At 44.8% G+C, this 20,903-nt stretch overlaps 1 protein-coding gene across 3 annotated transcripts in view; it reads left to right on the forward strand.

Moving 5' to 3' along the window:
• Positions 1-20,903, forward strand: part of ANPEP (alanyl aminopeptidase, membrane) — a 115,970-nt gene that overhangs the window by 22,008 nt on the left and 73,059 nt on the right. For all 3 annotated transcript variants that reach the window (XM_066592771.1, XM_066592770.1, XM_066592772.1), the window contains exons 2-3: positions 15,028-15,851; positions 19,649-19,791. In XM_066592771.1, coding sequence (XP_066448868.1) covers positions 15,253-15,851; positions 19,649-19,791 — 742 coding nt within the window. In that variant the 5' untranslated portion in view covers positions 15,028-15,252. The remainder of the gene's footprint in view (positions 1-15,027; positions 15,852-19,648; positions 19,792-20,903) is intronic.

Below are 20,903 nucleotides of genomic sequence, written 5' to 3' on the forward strand. Positions count from 1 at the left end.
CCAGCTTGCAGCCTGTCCTGCACTGCCGAGCTGTAACTTCCCCCCTTGCTTCTGGCAGGAACTGGTTTATATGCACCTAATTCCTGCTACACCCATCAGGTGTTAACCCTATCTTTTCATTTCCAGGTATCAGACTGCCTGACTAGAACCCTCTGCAGGTCATTCTGATACTGCACCACTACAATAGATTTCATTTTTGTATTCTATGGTGAAAATCATGTGGATTTTGGTGCACATATAGGGTGGTTTTACACCTGCGCTCCAGGTTCCGCTTTCCTGCTCTGGTTGGGGATGAAGAAAGGGGTACCCAAGCGGCAGAATTGTTCATTTTCAAAACTGAACCAAACAGCTTTGAACAGACCCCATTGACTATAATGGGATCCGTTTGGTTTCCACTCAGCTGCCCTGCTATTTTGAGCTGGATCAATAGAGCGTGCCAAACTACACATCCTCCAGGAATTCAGATTACAAGATGGCCGACGGCTTGAACCAACAGTGCTGCTATGGATGAAAGAGAGAAAAACTACTACCACAGCATGCACCAACTAGACGTTATTCAAAGGTTTTCACCAGTCTATTGTACAGGGTGGACAACCGAAAAGTAGCCTGCCTCTAATCCCATCACCACGTTCTTATGAAAGCTGTCTGAAAGAAAACCTGTCTTTGTTGCCCATTAGAGATGAGCGAACGTACTCGTCCGAGCTTGATACTCTTTCGAGTATTAGCATGTTCGAGATGCTCGTTACTAGAGGCGAGCACCACACGATGTTCGAGTTACTTTCACTTTCATCTCTGAGACGTTAGCGCGCTTTTCTGGCCAATAGAAAGACAGGGAAGGCATTACAACTTCCCCCTGCTACGTTCAAGCCCTATACCACCCCCCTGCAGTGAGTGGCTGGCGAGATCAGGTGTCACCCGAGTATATAAATCGGCCCCTCCCCTCCTGCGGCTCGCCACAGATGCATTCTGACAGAGATCAGGGAAAGTGCTGCTGGTGCCGGAGCTGCTATAGGGAGAGCGTTAGGAGTGATTTTAGGCTTCAAGAACCCCAACGGTCCTTCTTAGGGCCACATCTGTCCATGTGCAGTACTGTTGAGGCTGCTTTTAGCAGTGTTGCACAATTTTTTTTTTGTATATCGGGCGTGCAGAGCATTGCGTCCGCAGTCTGCAGTCATTGTACAGAGTATAGGGCCAGTACTGGTGAGGCAGGGAAAGAGATATTCAGGCTATATAGGCAGTGGGCTTTTTCCAAAAAATTGGGGAAAAATACTATATTTGGGCTGCCTGTGACCGTCTTCAGTTTACTGCGTGTCTGCTGGTTGTAGTAGTCCTAATTAATACGCAGCTAAGCGTTACAGCAGGCTTGCGCAAAATTGTTTCCTGGATCTGCTGTCTCTGTTACATCAGCGCCGTCATCCCGCCAGAGGGAAACAGTATACATAATATTATACGCTGCCTACAGTATCTATCTGCTGGGGGTAGTAGTCCTAATTAATACGCAGCTAAGCATTACAGCAGGCTTGCGCAAAATTGTTTCCTGGATCTGCTGTCTCTGTTACATCAGCGCCGTCATCCCGCCAGAGGGAAACAGTATACATAATATTATACGCTGCCTACAGTATCTGTCTGCTGTATCAGCTCAGCATTTTAAAAAAATAGAAGCAAAATACTTAAGGCCTACTACTGGCCTTTGGCCACTTGACTGCTTCTGCGCTGTGAATTCCACTAGCTCAGTCATACGCACCTACGTCTCACTACAGGCGTGCGCAAAATTGTTTCCTGGCTCTGCTGTGCGTTCCGTAACGGAAGTCAGCCTCCAGCCACAGGCCAATAAGCGGCACATTTAATTACAGCGTTCTGTTTCTGCACTACTGGTAATACAGCATGCTGAGGGGTAGGGGTCCTAGAGGACGTGGGCGCGGGTGAGGACGCGGAGGCCCAAGTCAGGGTGTGGGCACAGGCCGAGCTCCTGATCCAGGTGTATCGCAGCCGACTGCTGCGGGATTAGGAGAGAGGCAAGTTTCTGGGGTCCCCAGATTCATCTCACAATTAATGGGTCCACGCGGTAGACCTTTATTAGAAAATGAGCAGTGTGAGCAGGTCCTGTCGTGGATGGCAGAAAGTGCATCCAGCAATCTATCGACCACCCAGAATTCTGCACCGTCCACTGCTGCAACTCTGAATCCTCTGGCTGCTGCTCCTCCTTCCTCCTAGCCTCCTCACTCCATTACAATGACACATTCTGAGGAGCAGGCAGACTCCCAGGAACTGTTCCCGGGCCCCTGCCCAGAATGGCCAGCAATGGTTCCTCTCCCACCGGAGGAGTTTGTCGTGACCGATGCCCAACCTTTGGAAAGTTCCCAGGGTCCGGGGGATGAGGCTGGGGACTTCCGGCAACTGTCTCAAGAGCTTTCAGTGGGTGAGGAGGACGATGACGATGAGACACAGTTGTCTATCACTCAGGTAGTAGTAATTGGAGTAAGTCCGAGGGAGGAGCGCACAGAGGATTCGGAGGAAGAGCAGCAGGACGATGAGGTGACTGACCCCACCTGGTTTGCTACGCCTACTGAGGACAGGTCTTCAGAGGGGGAGGCAAGTGCAGCAGCAGGGCAGGTTGGAAGAGGCAGTGCGGTGGCCAGGGGTAGAGGCAGGGCCAGACCGAATAATCCACCAACTGTTTCCCAAAGCGCCCCCTCGCGCCATGCCACCCTGCAGAGGCCGAGGTGCTCAAAGGTCTGGCAGTTTTTCACTGAGAGTGCAGATGACCGATGAACAGTGGTGTGCAACCTTTGTCGCGCCAAGATCAGCCGGGGAGCCACCACCACCAGCATGCGCAGACATATGATGGCCAAGCACCCCACAAGGTGGGACGAAGGCCGTTCACCGCCTCCGGTTTGCACCGCTGCCTCTCCCCCTGTGCCCCAACCTGCCACTGAGATCCAACCCCCCTCTCAGGACACAGGCACTACCGTCTCCTGGCCTGCACCCACACCCTCACCTCTGCTGTCCTCGTCCCCATCCACCAATGTCTCTCAGCGCACCGTCCAGTCGTCGCTAGCGCAAGTGTTGGAGCGCAAGCACAAGTACTCCGCCACGCACCCGCACGCTCAAGCGTTAAACGTGCACATAGCCAAATTTATCAGCCTGGAGATGCTGCCGTATAGGGTTGTGGAAACGGAGGCTTTCAAAGGTATGATGGCGGCTGCGGCCCCGCGCTACTCAGTTCCCAGTCGCCACTACGTTTCCCGATGTGCCGTCCCAGCCCTGCACGACCACGTCTCCCGCAACATTTTACGTGCCCTCACCAACGCGGTTACAAGGTCCACTTAACAATGGACACGTGGACAAGCACAGGCGGGCAGGGCCACTATATCTCCCTGACGGCACATTGGGTGAATTTAGTGGAGGCTGGGACAGAGTCAGAGCCTGGGACCGCTCACGTCCTACCCACCCCCAGAATTGCGGGCCCCAGCTCGGTGGTGGTATCTGCGGTGGTGTATGCTTCCTCCACTAAACCACCCTCCTCCTCCTCCTACGCAACCTCTGTCTCGCAATCAAGATGTGTCAGCAGCAGCACGTCGCCAGCAGTCGGTGTCGCGCGGCGTGGCAGCACAGTGGTGGGCAAGCGTCAGCAGGCCGTGCTGAAACTACTCAGCTTAGGAGAGAAGAGGCACACGGCCCACAAACTGCTGCAGGGTCTGACAGAGCAGACTGACCGCTGGCTTGCGCCGCTGAGCCTCCAACCGGGCATGGTCGTGTGTGACAACGGCCATAACCTGGTGGCGGCTCTGCAGCTCGGCAGCCTCACGCACGTGCCATGCCTGGCCCACGTCTTTAATTTGGTGGTTCAGCGCTTTCTGAAAAGCTACCCACGCTTGTCAGACCTGCTCGGAAAGGTGCGCCGCCTCTGCGCACATTTCCGCAAGTCCCACACGGACGCTGCCACCCTGCGCACCCTGCAACATCGGTTTCATCTGCCAGTGCACCGACTGCTGTGCGACGTGCCCACACGGTGGAACTCTACGCTCCACATGTTGGCCAGGCTCTATGAGCAGCGTAGAGCTATAGTGGAATACCAACTCCAACATGGGCGGCGCAGTGGGAGTCAGCCTCCTCAATTCTTTACAGAAGAGTGGGCCTGGTTGGCAGACAGGTCCTTGGAAACTTTGAGGAGTCTACCCAGATGGTGAGCGGCGATGCTACAATCATTAGCGTCACCATTCCTCTGCTATGCCTCCTGAGAAGTTCCCTGCAAAGCATAAAGGCAGACGCTTTGCGCTCGGAAACAGAGGCGGGGGAAGACAATACGTCGCTGGATAGTCAGAGCACCCTCCTGTCTATATCTCAGCGCGTTGAGGAGGAAGAGGAGGAGCATGAGGAGGATGAGGAGCAGGGGGAAGAGACAGCTTGGCCCACTGCTGAGGGTACCCATGCTGCTTGCCTGTCATCCTTTCAGCGTGTATGGCCTGAGGAGGAGGAGGAGGATCCTGGAAGTGATCTTCCTAGTGAGGACAGCCATGTGTTGCGTACAGGTACCCTGGCACACATGGCTGACTTCATGTTAGGATGCCTTTCTCGTGACCCTCGCGTTACACGCATTCTGGCCACTACGGATTACTGGGTGTACACACTGCTCGACCCATGGTATAAGGAGAACCTTTCCACTCTCATACCTGAAGAGGAAAGGGGTTCGAGAGTGATGCTATACCACAGGACCCTGGCGGACAAACTGATGGTAAAATTCCCATCCAACAGCGCTAGTGGCCGAAGGCGCAGTTCCGAGGGCCAGGTAGCAGGGGAGGCGCAGAGATCAGGCAGCATGTACAGCACAAGCAGGGGAACACTCTCTAAGGCCTTTGACAGCTTTCTGGCTCCCCAGCAAGACTGTGTCACCGCTCCCCAGTCAAGGCTGAGTCGGCGGGAGCACTGTAAAAGGATGGTGAGGGAGTACGTATCCGATCGCACGACCGTCCTCCGTGACGCCTCTGCCCCCCACAACTACTGGGTGTCGAAGCTGGACACGTGGCCTGAACTCGCGCTGTATGCCCTGGAGGTGCTTGCTTGTCCTGCGGCTAGCGTCTTGTCAGAGAGGGTGTTTAGTGCGGCTGGTGGAATCATCACAGATAAGCGTACCCGCCTGTCAACCGACAGTGCCGACAGGCTTACACTCATCAAGATGAACAAAGCCTGGATTTCCCCAGACTTCTCTTCTCCACGAGCGGACAGCAGCGATACCTAAACAATACGTAGGCTGCACCCGCGGATGGAAGCATTGTTCTCTATCACCATCAAAAACGTGGACCTTTTAGCTTCATCAATCTGTGTATAATATTCATCCTCCTCCTCCTGCTCCTCCTCCTGAAACCTGACGTAATCACGCTGAACGGGCAATTTTTCTTAGGCCCACAAGGCTCAGTCATATAATTTTTGTAAACAATTTTTATACTTTTCAATGCTCATTAAAGCGTTGAAACTTGCACCTGAACCAATTTTTATTTTAACTGGGCTGCCTACAGGCCTAGTTACAAATTAAGCCACATTAACCAAAGCGATTAATGGGTTTCACCTGCCCTCTTGGTTGGGCATGGGCAATTTTTCTGACGTACATTAGTACTGTTGGTACACCAATTTTTTGGGGCCCTCGCCTACAGTGTAATCCAATTAATTTTTTGCCCACCTGCATTAAAGCTGACGTTACATCAGCTGTGCTGGGCACTGCAATGGGATATATTTATGTACCGCCGGTGGCTTCCTGGCACCCACCCATGCTGTCGGTCCACACGGAGTTGTAACTGCATGTGTCCACTTCTAAAGAACCCCAGTCTCACTGGGGCATGCAGTGTGGGCCGAAGCCCACCTGCATTAAACATGACATTACCTCAGCTGTGATGGGCAATGCAATGGGATATATTTATGTACCGCCGGTGGCTTCCTGGCACCCACCCATGCTGTCGGTCCACACGGAGTTGTAACTGCATGTGTCCACTTCTAAAGAACCCCAGTCTGACTGGGGCATGCAGTGTGGGCCGAAGCCCACCTGCATTTAATCGGACGTTACCTCAGCTGTGATGGGCACTGCAATGGGATACATTTATGTACAGCCGGTGGGTTCCAGGGAGCCACCCATGCTGTGGGTGTACACGGAATTCCCATTGCGGAGTTGTACCTGCCTGTGACTATAAAAAACCGCGGTCTGACTGGGGCATGCAGACACCTTGACAGAATGAATAGTGTGTGGCACATAGGTTCCCCATTGCTATGCCCACGTGTGCAGCTCCTGATGGCGGTGGCACAGGATTATATTTCTCATTGCTTCTGTATAGCATTGTGGGCTATCGCCCCGCCCCTTTTAAAGAGGGTCGCTGCCTAGCCGTGCCAACCCTCTGCAGTGTGTGCCTGCGGTTCCTCCTCATGGCAGATGCACTTTTAAATAGACATGAGGGTGGTGTGGCATGAGGGCAGCTGAAGGCTGTGCAGGGACACTTTGGTGTGCGCTGTGGACACTGGGTCGTGCGGGGGGGGGGGGGGGTTGGATAGCATGTAACCCAGGAGAAGTGGCAGCGGAGTGTCATGCAGGCAGTGATTGTGCTTTGTTGGAGGTAGTATGGTGCTTAGCTAAGGTGTGCATTGCTAATGAGGGCTTTTCAGAAGTAAAAGTTGTTGGGAGGGGGGGGCCCACTCTTGCCGCTATTGTGGCTTAATAGTGGGACCTGGGAACTTGAGATGCAGCCCAACATGTAGCCCCTCGCCTGCCCTATCCGTTGCTGTGTCGTTCCCATCACTTTCTTGAATTGCCCAGATTTTCACAAATGGAAACCTTAGCGAGCATCGGCGATATACAAAAATGATCGGGTCGCCCATTGACTTCAATGGGGTTCGTTACTCGAAACAAACCCTCGAGCATCGCGAAAATTTCGTGCCGAGTAACGAGCACCCGAGCATTTTGGTGCTCGCTCATCTCTATTGCCCATAGCAACCAATCACAGCGCAGCTTTCATTTTACCTCAGCAGTATAAGAAATGCAACTTGTGATGTGATTGGTTGCTGTGGGCACAAAAACAGCTTTCATAAATCTGCTCTGTGGTGTTCTTCCTGCAGCAGCGAATAGTTATTGTGAAAAGTTATGTGCATAGAAGATTAATTATGGAGAGAGGCCTTCGCCAACCAGTACCCAGGTCCGATAGCACCTGCTAAATGTTGTATTAAGAGCCTGGTTAAGAAATGGCTCCAAACTGGTCTGTCGCTAACAAAGAAACTGAGGCCTCTGTCAATCCGGATGTTCAAAGTTATCCATGACATTCAGCAGCAGATTTCAAATAATCCACAGAAATCAACTTAGAGACTGTTCCAGCATGTTGATGTATCACGGACAACATGTTGTTGAGTGCTGAAATCTCTAAACCTGAAACCATATTGAATAATGAGTGCAGGAACTGAAGGAGTTCGACAAAGCTAAGCATGTAAATCACAGTATGTGGTTGCTGACTATGAGGAGTTCTTTTAGACCCATTGCTGTACTTTATGACGGCCGAAGCATGGTTTCATTTATCAGGTCACGTAAATTCACAGAATATGAGGTACTGGTCTACTGAAAATCCCCCAACTGACTCGCGAAACACCACGGCATGACCAGAAAATTGGCAATTGGCGCACAGTGTCAGGAACACGAACTCTGATCCCAATTTTCTTCCATTGAACTGTGAATACTGCAATTTATCTGGACATGTTTGAACATTTTTACAACCTACTAACACCAGAAGAAAGAATGTACTGCTTTTTCCAACAAGATGGGGTAACATGGCATACCTCCCATGACTCACTGACTCACAAGTTCATGAACTGTTTACGAAAGAGCGAACTGTGAGCAATGGGTTTTGGCATCATGTTGTTCGAATTTGTCCACATCTGATTTTTATTTGTGGGGAAATTTAAAGCAGAAAATGTATGGCAGTAATCCTCATACCCTGGACAAACTCAAGGAAAACATCACAAACACTATCCACAGCATCAACGTTGAAGAGCTGTAGGCAGTATCAGCCAATATGTTGCAACACGCCCACAGGTGTATAGAAAAGAACAGGGGCCACTTCCAACATCTGTTGTAACTTTGGTAAATCAATAAAGCTTTGGAAAAACAATCCACTTATCTATTTTTCCTGTTGCAGAGGTGAGCTACTTTTCTGTGGCTGAACTTGTATATGGTTGCTCTTGTGCCTTCAAGTGTCCTTGTGACCTTTCCTATGAATTTGTCCCTGACCACGCAACAGCTATATAAGTATAACATGTACACCGCCAGCAGATTGTGTAATAACATGAGATTGGCCAGCACAGAGTCTTCTATAGGGATTACAACTTGACTTCAAATTTTCAGTAACTGCACAGCACACGGACCAAACTCAAATAATATTTCCACTAAACACAAATTCGGTTGTTCTGACCACCTGGTACCACTTGTATTTGCAGGAGGAGGGTTCACTACAGACTCTGGTTAACAGTTGTAATTTTTTGTATCTGAAGAATAAACGTAAATGCAATTTTGATATCCTATGGAGGCTGTTACATGAATATGCAATATTTGAGGAGGGTGAAAACAAGAAATAATGAAAGTATTTCTATTGGATTCAGGATTTGTGGATCTTCTGCACTATTTCAAAGCCTGACTTGATTTGTATTAATAGCTACATAGTTAACGTAGGTTGCAAAAAGTCATATCTCCATCAAGTTCAATATGTTTCAGATCGATTATCAATCATTCAATGATAAATTATAACCTTCAATGTCGTATTAGATAAGCATCAAGCCCGTTTTTGAATACTGTCATATTACCATTACTACCTCTTGTGGAAGCGTATTCCATAGTTTAACTACTTTGTAAAGAAGCCTTCCCTAGGCTAATCTTTAAAACACCTTTCCTGTAGACAAAGGGAATGTCTCTTTGTCCTTCGTATAGTTCTTGGGATTAATAAATCATGTTCATGTTTGCCCTGACTACACATTCATTACATGTAAATAAGATCATTTACTGTATGAAGTCTATTTTTCCAAGTTAAACAAGTCTAAATCTTCCTAGTCTCTCTGGTAAGCAAGCCCTGCCATTTAATACTCAAGTCGCTTGCCTTTGAACCCTCCTCGGCTCTTCTATATTGTTTTCCAACGTAGAGTGTTCTTACAAGGGATTTATAAAAGACTAATAAATCCCTTGTAAAATTAGCTTAGGATCATAGTTTATCTTTTTAAAATAAAACCAAAAATTGTAATGGCTTTGGCAGTTGCTGCTTGACATTGAGTACTGTTTATAGGCATACTTGTAGCCAGAATAACTAAGTCCTATTGTTGCATTGTATAAGTCAAATTGGACATCATTCTTGCTGCAAACGCTTGAACTTGGTAAATGTGGGAAAAATGCAAGTTAGAAATCACATATGTTACCACAAATTGTCTAGTATTGCTAAGCAGTTTCTGGCCATGTGTTTTTTAAATGCGTTTCATTTGTAGAAAGTGTTTAGCCCTAATCTGCATATCAAAACTGTGGTAATTTGTAGTAAAACGCATGGAGTTTTTAAAATACATTTTCTCTGCATTTAAAAAGCACATAAAGACCACAATGAGTTAGCAATAAAATGCAAAAACAAAAAAAAAAAGGTTAAAAAAAAAAAATCGAAGTGTGGGAACCCAATCTAAACAGTGACAGGTGACATTAACAAGGTTTATTTTGTGATAATGCACCAGACAAGGGACGACAGATATATGAGTTAGGGTGCCTACCCACTTGCGATTTTTCTTCCTGTGATGTTTTGCGTTTTTTCTCTAGAGCAATTAGTATAGAATGTGTTCTTGTCCATCTGGGGTTTTTTTTCCGTTTCGTGGGGTTTTTTCACATAGGAACTGTCAGTTGCATATGTCTCCTTATTTTTCTCTTAATGCACCCATGATTGTCAATGGAGGGCTGCAAAAAACGCGCAAAAAACGCTGCGTTTTTCCCGCGCGAAAATCAGCAACGCAAGTGGGTAGGCGCCCTAACCAAGTAAATAGTCCTTGAAGATGTTGTCTTGGAAGCAAGAAAAAAAAATGGGCACGCATAACACCCAGAATGATTTTGACATTGGCCATATTGTAATGGATAGATGTCTGGTCCATAGCAGGTACTGCCATTGAAGTCAATGGAAGCTGTCCATCCCGCGGCCCTTCCGCAATGAGCATTGAGGAAGGGTTGCGTCATCGCCTAGCGACGGCGCAGGGTAATCTGTACTGCACAAGTGCGCCAGTGGCACATCTGCAGTACAGAAAAAAAAAGAAAAGACAGGTAAGCAAGGTCACCGGCAGTGGGCACTGACGGATTCCATGCAGGATTTCCCACGTGAAATCCCTGCATGCCGTGTGCAAGCGGCCTTACTTCTTTTTAAAATCAGAAGATGTCCAGTAGGGCCATCAGTTCATAACTTGCAAAAACCCGTGGGTCCCAGGTACACCCATCTACTGTAAAAAGAAGTCTAGGCAAAAGTGATCTTGATGGAAGAATTGAGGCCCAAAAGCCATGCCTTTGATGTAGAAAAAAAGCCAAGCGAATGAACTGTGCACAAATACATAAGAACTGGGGTGCAGAAAAATGGCAGCAGGTGTTCTCGACCGATGAGTCAAAATTTAAAATATTTAGCTGCAACTGAAGGCCTGTAGAGCGGTACAATAATGAGTGTCTGCAGGCAACAGTGAAGCATGGTGGAGGAACCCTGTACATTTGGGGCTGCATTTCAGAAATGAAGTTGGGGATTTAGTCAGGATTAATGGTGTCCTCGATGCTGAGAAATACAGGCAGATACTTGTCCGTCATGCAGTATCATCTGGAAGGTGTCTAATTGGCTTTATTCTGTAGCAAGACGACCCGAACATCCAGCCAATGTCATTTAGGACTATCTTCAGCATAAAGAAGAACAAGGAGCCCTGGACGTGATGCTATGTCCCCCATATCAATATTAGGTCTACCTAGGATTACATGAAGAGACAGAAGGATTTGAGGAAGCCTACATCTACAGAAGATCTGGGCTTAGGTCTCAGGCATGATTTGGAACAACTTATCTGCCAAGCTCCTTCAAAAACTGTGTGCAAGTAGAATTGAAGGCTAAGAGTGGTCACAACAAATATTGATTTGATTTAGAATTCCCTTTTTCATTCACTTTGCATTTTGTTAATTAACACAAACTATTAACACTTCTATTTTGGAAGACATTCTCACTTTGCAGCATTTTTTGCACACCTGCCTAAAACTTTTGCACAATACTATTTACTCAGTATATATATAATATAGTCACATATTCACACTTCAAAGCGGTTAGTAAATGTTAATAGGCTTTGTGTCATATTTCTTCATCAGGAAAGTAAATAGAGAGCCTGTGTTAGGATAAGAGTTTATTATTTAGATATTATGTTAACGATGGATGAGCAGATGAAGTTTGTGACATAAATAAACATTAATAATCTGACTTTTGTCTTCTTTGCCAAATTGCAGAGTAATTATTTGCCTTTTGGAATGTCCCAATGTGACTCAGTTTGTTGTCATTACCCAGGGATTAATGAGGATGAAATAACAAGATGTCTGTCACACTCCATTTCCTGGTATTTTATAATATAGCCTTAAAATAAAATCAGCGGTTGTACAAAATATTGTTCCCATCCCAACCATACCCTTCTATGTACATTTATCTATAGACAAAGAACATAGATGACATTTACCTGTGCTTCAGAAATGCAGTAACTATTGCATCTATTAAATCCTGTAAAAACATAAGCAGACATGCCCTAGGGGGCTGGCAACATGTGGCAGCATGAGTTACGGCAGTGGCAGTCCACTGAGTTACGGTACCAATTGTTTTGGACTGCTGGTAGGGTTATCGTATGGCACGAACCCCATAAAGTCAGGGACCCTAGCTGTTCACAAGGTAATGCGCAAGCCCATGCCGATATGGGGTTTGTTTTGAGTCCACTGATCTGTCTAAACACGTTACTGACCAATGCATGCTACATATCACTGCTTAGTGATCATTTGCAGCCCTTCATGTACCCTAAAGTGATGGAATATAACAGCAGGATAATACACTTTGCCGTTGAATCCAAGTTGTCCAGAAACGGTTAGAGAAGCATTCTGGAGAGTTCCTAAGAATGTTGTGGCCTGTATGTTTGCCCAACATGAGCCCAATTGAGCATTTATGGGATGTGATGGAGATGTCGATTCACACCAGAGATCCTGCACCTACAGATATAACTGTCCTTCCTTTTTAGTTTATTTCCCAACTAATATATATATTTTTTCAAATGGCAGAAAAATGTATTTGGAAAAGAAATGCTTTAGGAAGAGCGTTCAGACTTAGCATGCAAAAATATCTATAATTTTAGTGTGTGTCAAGGTGTGATATTCCTCAGATCCACCACAAAGGGGGAGAGCACAGGACAGATCAGTGCACAGCAGATGGCATAAACGTAGGTAACCCAGGAAGAAATAACAAAGCTTTAGAAAAAGATGATCTGGTGTTCGTAAGGTAAGGTGCAAACAGCTGTAGGAGAGTGTACTTAGTCTTGTGGGACGTCTCTGTCGTGGAAACATGAATGAAGGTTTTTCCAGTGTGTCAATTTTTCTTTAGATCTTTTCAGTTACCTTTGGGTTCTTTCTCACCCGTTTCAGGATTGCCCATTCTGCTTTTGAAGTGATCTTAACAGGATGCCAACAATTTTCTCCTTTCGTAGATAACTTGTCTGACCCTGGAATAATGTACACCCAGGGCTTTAATTATGTTTTTGTAGAGTTTTCTAGCTGCATGAATATTTATAACATATTGCTGTCTGATCTGGGCATATTAATTGTGTCCTAAAGTATGAATTCTCATGTATGAATGCGGATAATCCAAAAAATGTAAAAGGAAACACAAAAAAGGGATAGGGGAAAATTGACCCTAAACCTTCTAATATCAGAAGGCCATACCTACCAGCAGAGTGCTTACCCTGGTGAGTGCAACCCCATGTGAGGGACCTGTAGCAATCCTGACTTTCCCTAGAGGGTGAGAGGAAATAGTATCAAGTATAAGAGGACATTCAAGAATAAACTTCCAAAGTATAGGGAGCAAGATATACAAACATTCCAGATGAATAAGTAGTAAACCAGTAGACTTATCTGAATGAAGATGCAGGTCAGAAAAAAAGAGCCACCGTCAGGACCAGAAACATCTTCAAACTAAGAGTATAACCAGCATCCTCTGTGAGGAGGAGCCTGAATAAATATACACAAACTACAGCTCACTAACTGGCTGGGATGCCACCTCCCAGCTAACCAATCAGTCCACTAACCAGCAGAGGAGTGTCCGCATTTAGTGCCAAAATGACAGTAAGCATGTGCTGGCATGACGATCACATGGGCCAGGATTGATGCTGTGATATCACCGTGGCACTGAAACCTCACTCATAGCCAGCGAACCATGACACATGTCTTCTGATGGCTTCTAAAAAGTTATTTGAATCAAATCACTGAAAGTGGCGTTTAGAACGCTGTATGTAACCACAGACTTTAAATAGTCCAGGGGAGACAAAACAGGCTATTTGACTTGGTTTGTTTTTATTTTGAAGAATATTTGACTAAAGTCAGGATACCTCCATACACATTGGTTGGTCCCACCAAATTTGGCCGGTTTGGCCAACATTCATCTAATGTGTATTGCCACCTTAAGATCAGAGTTAGGTAAGTAGCTGATTGAGAGCCAAAGATATAGTTAAAATGACCCTCTGGTTTTGGGACAAAATCCTGTCTTAAAACTGGAGGGTCAGTTTTCCTTTTCTGCTGTCTCTCTGATCCATCAGTTTTGTGACACATTTTTAGCTGTCCAAAATGGCAACAGCAATTTTCTAACTATTAATGCACACAGCACACTGTTCTCTAGCCAGTGTGGATCATGTGAGCAGCTCTGGCCAATCAGAGAACAGACATGGTGCATTGGTAGTCTAAGACTACCAATGCACTATGGCTGTTAGGTAGTTTGAAGACAGGGTCAACCATCTTGGACAGCTGAAAACAGGACTTGGTAGATTGGAGAGACAACAGAGAACAAAAAACTGTGGGTAATAAAACCCCCACCGCCTCTAAACCAGTGGTAAAATATAACTACTGACATTAAGATTTAGGAGAGCTTTTGTCAAAATTTAATTGCGGCTATATGTAGAAGAACAAAAAATATATCTTTCATATCATGACTAGAGATGAGCGAGCGCACTCGCTAAGGCAAACTACTCGAGCGAGTAGTGCCTTATGCGAGTACCTGCCCGCTTGTCTCTAAAGATTCAGGTGCCGGCGGGGAGCGGCGGGGGAGAGCGAGGAGGAACGGGGGGTGGGGGGGGGAAGATCTCTCTCTTTCACTCTCTCCCCCCCCGGCTCCTCCCTGCTCTCTCCCGCAACTCACTGCTCTTCCCTGCCCGCACCCGAATCTTTAGAGACGAGCGGGCAGGTACTCGCATAAGGCACTACTCGCTCGAATAGTTTGCCTTAGCGAGTACGCTCGCTCAGCTCTAATCAGGATGCATCGTATCAAATGATAAACTCTCTTCTGCTACATTTGATACTGCGAGCTCTATTACATCTACACACACTTGCATAAATAATATGTACATAAAGCAAATGTTGCCTCACAGATATATGAAAGCCATTCTAGGGACAAAAGTATTCTTGTCTTACCTTTGTTTGTCGGAAGGGTTGTCACCACATCTTTGGTTTCATCTTCTTTTTAGGAGGCTTTTAGTATCAGATAACATACAGTACTATTGCATTTTATTCGGGTGCTTCCACTGGAGTCATAGAGCAATGCAGTTGATGATGACCGATTTCCCACTGTAGGTTGGGCCAGAATACACTGCATTGCAATGTAAAGAAGGAGAATCGAATTCTTCTTATTATGTGGAGTATTATAGGTCTGCTTAAAAAATTTGATTCTGCGGACGTATTATCTTTCAGAATATACAATATCTGGCTGAAGCATATGTTATCTTTTTCCATAGGTGTACTGTACACATCAGCTATATAGTAACAGTCTGTCAAAGAAGAAGAAAAGTGCTGAAAATTAGGATAGGCAATTCATTTAACCAGCTTGCAAGCTTTTCTCCAGCTAGTTAAAAATGTTTACAAACTAACTGAACAGAGGCCAAACTTCTACGTCTGGATTGGGCAAAGGTATAAAAAAGACAGCTTCTTTGTTCTCTGTCTCTGTCACACCACCGGGAACAATGGCAAATGGCTTCTATGTGAGTAAGTTTGTGGCCTTTGTGGGCTTCTTCTTTGCCGTAGCTGCAGCGGCCACAATAATTACCCTAGCAGTTGTTTATTCGAATGAGAAGTCTAAGAATGTACAAAATGAAGGCATCGCCTCAAACGCCATCACTCCAACGGGAACCACAGCAAAACCTATGACGAAAACTCCTGCATCTAATGAAATATGGGATAAATATCGGCTTCCACGAAATCTAGTACCAGAACACTACAATGTAGACCTCAGACCCATTTTAACAAAAAATGAAAAGGGGCTCTATATCTTTCGTGGGGTCAGCAAAGTCTATTTCACATGTATGATAGCTACACAATATGTCATTATCCACAGTAACAAACTCAATTATACCAAAGACCTACTACTCACCGATGCAAACAACAACGTCATTCCCATAAAGAAACACTTTTTTGCAGAGAAGACTAATTATTTAATACTGGAGCTCAATGAACAACTGCAAGCCCAGAAAAACTATATACTTAGCACAGAGTACGATGGAGAACTGGCAGATGATCTGGAAGGATTTTACCGCAGTGAATATGTAGAAGATGGTGAGACCAAGTAAGTAACAATCAATATACTAATGACAGAAATAATTGGTACTATAATATATATTTCTTGTATCTATACATATTTTCAAACAATCTTTTTATTAGGAAATGTGTAGCAAAATATATAAGTCTGAGAAGCATATCCAGGCAGATTTCTTAAACATACAGGATGAAACATACATTTTGTAAAGAGAACCATCTGTCATATTTCAAAACGTCCATGAGTATACTCATAAGTATATTGATTCTGTAAGGAGTTTCATTAATTGCTTATTACTAGTAGAGTTTAAATGAGTTGTCCCAGTCCTTATCCATATTGTTATGTTCGTACAGGTCTTATTCACCTTGCCTGCACGATTGTAATATATCTAGGCTGAAAGGGAAGGATATGCACTCAGACACCGTCCACACCAAACATCCTTTCAGCTAAAGACAAAAGGTTTGCAGCAAACAAACCGAATGTGCAGGTAACAATTGGAAACAGGGGCATCAGACCCTACACCACGCCAGGCAGCCAAATACTTACAAAAGTACTAACCCAACAAGGCAAATGGAGATATCAATAAGTACAAGGTATTGGTTGTATATTTTGTCCAAAATACATAATCTCATGAGCCCACATCAAGGGTCCTCATTAGCTTGTGAGTATCTACATTACTAAGATAACTAAGACCATAAAAAAGGAACCCTGCCTACAAGCAGGGTGATCGTCCTAATAAGGACGGCCCCACGCTGGAACCTAGGGAACACCTGTCTCACCCTAGATAGGAATAGGCAGGAACACCAGACAAAGATATAATACACACCAGGTGTCTGCCCACCTACAGACATAAATGTTCACACACACATGTAAGGGGCAGAGCATCAGACATCACCCATCTGACGAATTAGGCACTAAGTTGTCAGACATTTCCCATCTGACAGCGTAAAGGACACTTGATGTCAGGAAACACACCTGACAGAAGAGTAATGGAGCAGTGGCCCACAGAACATGCGGATATGGGAATCGGGTGTCTAGAATATCTACAGGTAGAGTGTGGGAGAATGACTCCAACTAACCTCAACTCAAACTAGCCTCACAGCATGCATGACTCCAACCACCAGTGTTCTTAGAGGAAAAATAAAAAAATAGATAATGACCAGCACCGTCTAGTAAGAGGGGCCAGCATTTATATGCAGCCGACCAGTGGTGATAGGCTGGCTGGAGAACCCCACACCATCAGCCAGCCAAATAATCCACACCTGCAGCAGTGTGTCCTGGAAACCCATAGAACTACAGGTACCAGGAGCACAACGTGATACATATATATGGATATCATTTTTTGGGATCCCATCTGTTTTCCAGAGCAGAGAAACACTGCAAAGAGCGTCTCTCACTTTGAAGAGTCTGCACAACTATTACATAGGGGCAGATTTTAATTCAATGATATGTGCCAGAAATAATAACCTCTAATTGGTCAGGGACCAATCATGGTCTCACCATTTGAAGAATAAAACAAGGGTGGCTCTGATTGGATAGCTTCTTTATTAAATGCCGGTTTTAACTCACATTTCCAATTGAAAATCACCAGTAATTACATAGGTAAAATGTATCAAAACACTTGTACCAGAATTCTGTTGTTAAAAAGTTGCAAATTTTTATAATTGCAGAAAAAGGTATTTTTTCGGCTCCACTCAGCACTATTCTAAAAGTGGGCGGAGCTTAGCAAAAAGGGGTATGAGCTCTTGCAGTCCATTGCATTTAAAGAAACTGACGACAATTATGGTGGAAATCTATGCTTGCTCATAGCAGGCACATATTTCACATTCTCGCACATGGACTGGCCAGGCATGCATCAAATTTATTAGGAGTTGTACACCTCCTAATAAATGTGGCGTACTTCACTTCAGGTTACTTTGGATGTAGATTGGTGTATGAGATGCGGGTCTAAGTACATTTCAATATTGTTTCTGTTACAGCAACCAAAGACATAGGGCCTCATTTAGCAAAACTGCCTAAAAGAGAAACTGTCTTCATTGCCTATAGCAACCAATCACAGCGCAGCTTTCATTCTTCCACAGTAGTTTGAGGAAAGAAAGCTGTTTTTCTTTTCGGCAATGTTGATATATGAAGCCTATGATCACTGAGCTTTCTTAGGGTGTGTTCACACAATAAAATTAGCCACAGAATTTTCTGCAGCGAATTTCACCTAAGGAATTGTGTCAAAATTTGTGTCACAAAGCTGCGATTTTTAGCATGGATCCAAACACATACCTTACGGTATGTGTAAACATTGCAAATCCCAAATTTGCACCAAAATCAGCAATATTTAGTGTGGATTTTGGTTTTGCAGCAGATCTGTAGCAGATTTCACTCTTTGATGAAGATTTTGGTGCAGACTTTTTCCTGTATGTCTTAAAACACCCTTAGGCTCCTACACATGGACGAGCGCGATATCGGCCCGTGAAACTCAGCGTGATATAGCGCTCATGCACATGTGATGTCCCCACAAATACAAGGTGTTTATTTGTTAAAAATGCCTCCTATCACTTCAGTACAGTTGTGATTCTCCTTTAATGGAGCCCATTTGTGTGTGGATTTCATGAAGCAGGATCTGCAACAGGATTTCAAATATCTACATATATAAAGACGATAGCTCTCACTGACTGACTGACTCACTGACTCGCCACTAATTCTCTAACTTCCCAGAGTCATATAAATATGAAATTTGGCACGAGAATTCTTTGGATCCTAAATAGGAAAAGTAAAGGGATCACAACTCAATTATTCAATGCTAATTGAAAAAGCAAGTGCACCCTTATGTTATGTACCTAATCTAATTCTCTAACTTCCCGGTGTTGTACAAACTTGAAATTTGGCACAACCATTCTTTAGGTCCCAAATAGGAAAAGTAAAGGGGTCACAATTTACTTTTGCACTTAGAATTGAAAAAATAAGTGACCCCCTATGTAATGTAACTAATAACACACATCTGAACCTCACAAATATGAAATTTGCCATGTCCATTTTTTACATTCCAAATAAGAAAAGTAAAGGGATCGCAACTTCAATAATCAGTTCTATGCATGCAAAAAATCTGCAATAATTGAGATAGTTCTTTTCTTAGAAATCTTAAAGCCTAGGGAAATTGTTTGTATACTGAAAAGAATCTATCCCACCTCTACGTGTATATACTGAGGACAATCTAACGCTCCTCTATGTGTATACTAAAAAGAATCAAAGTCACCTCTGTGTACATTTACTGAGCAGAGGAAAGCAGCCATGAACTGCAGGTATGGAACATACCTTTAAGAAGGAGCTGCAACCTTCAGTCTGGGGGTAAATTTGAATAAAGCGGGTGTTAACTTCAAGGGTAAAAAGTGAGGAGAATGGGAGGGTTGACACATCAGGGACATCAGTACATGCAGTCTGAAGAGAATCTAACACTCCTCTATGTGTATGCACAGTTTTCTGTGCGAACAGCAGGTAAACACCTGTATCAAATTAACCTAGGCAAAGCCAGGTAGATCAGCTAGTATGCCATATAGACTACATTTAGACATTTAGGACCTGGATTTGTCATGGATTGGATGCCTAATTGGGGCAGATTCTGCTTTAAATCCGTAGCAAAATTTCCATGTGAACAAGGCCTTATATAGTCTAAAACAACAAATCTGTCTTGTTATGTAGTGATAGGAAAAGTGGTGTTCTGGGCGCTATCACCCAGCTTTCCTTGAAGCAGACAGGGACTAGACAACATTTTGAATTGCTATTCGTTAATATTGTTGGTTCGACTTTTGCTGACTTCAGCGTCTCTTTGGTGACAGGATCATAGCCACTACACAAATGCAGGCCCTGGATGCAAGGAAAGCATTCCCCTGCTTTGATGAGCCAGCATTGAAGGCTACTTTTAATATCACCATCAGACATAAGCCGGATTATGTGGCGCTGTCAAACATGAATCCCATAGGTAAGTCATTGTTTGCTTTTTCAGAAATATATAGAAAATATGAATTTCTATGGATATATAGGCCATAAGAAGCTATAGAGACATGACTATCAGACCAACATACACAAGACTGATAGACATGGAGAAAGAAAGTGGAAGGAGGGGAGAGCAGAGAACACTTTCTTTATAATTTTCTTATTTGCATGCGGGGACCAAATCTAGTTCTCTAAAGTCAGTTTAGGGTCTGTGAAAGATAGTTGTGTAGGAGCTACTGTGATTCAAGGAGGTGCAAAGCAAGTTTCTTGGCAACTGCCGGATTAACCATTAGGCGAATAAGGCACATATCTAAGGGCCAGCTAAAAAGCTAGGCCACAAAAAATAAAGTAAAAAAAATTTAATAATTATAAGGTGATGATAAGACTTGGAATTTCAAAGTCTCACTGTCAGTGTGCCACTCTCTCTCAGGGCTCAGTCACACTGGCGCATCCGGGCGCCGATGCGCCCCAGTTACTGCAGGATAAGACGGCCGCATTGCAGGTGCGGACGACTCTCTGCACCGCCGGAAGAAAGAACACATGACCGGCTCCATTGCCAGTCATCTGTTCTTTCTTCTGGCGGTGCGGAGAGTGGTCCGCACTTGCAGTGCGGCCGTCTTCTTCGTGCAGTAACACGGGCGCATCGGCACCCAGATGCGCCCATGTGACTGAGCTCTCAGTGCAAGTCTAGATGTTGTTCAGGTGTACTCGTCCATAAATCGAGAAAAAATTGTCACTTAGGCCACCAGCACACAAACAGATTTTTGCTGCGAAATCTGCAGTCAGCACCTGCACTGTGGATCCATAGCAAATACCGTCCATAACATGTTATGGCAAATTGATTCTTCCTGCACACTCACGGAAATCAATTGCAGTTTCCGCAAGCATAGAAAAAAATCGCAGCATGCTGTATTTTTGCATGGATTCCGCGCAGATGGCTTCCATTGAAGTCAATTGACATTGCAGACAGGTTGCGGATTCCACATCGTCGCCTAGTGATGGCACAGGAAAAAAATATTTGGAAAAGAAAAGTCTGTACTGCCCATATCTGATGACTACTCACTGCGACCATCCGCAGTACAGATGAAGAGGAAAAGA

This window comes from Eleutherodactylus coqui, chromosome 2 (assembly GCF_035609145.1).
Source record: "Eleutherodactylus coqui strain aEleCoq1 chromosome 2, aEleCoq1.hap1, whole genome shotgun sequence".
NCBI lineage: Eukaryota > Metazoa > Chordata > Amphibia > Anura > Eleutherodactylidae > Eleutherodactylus > Eleutherodactylus coqui.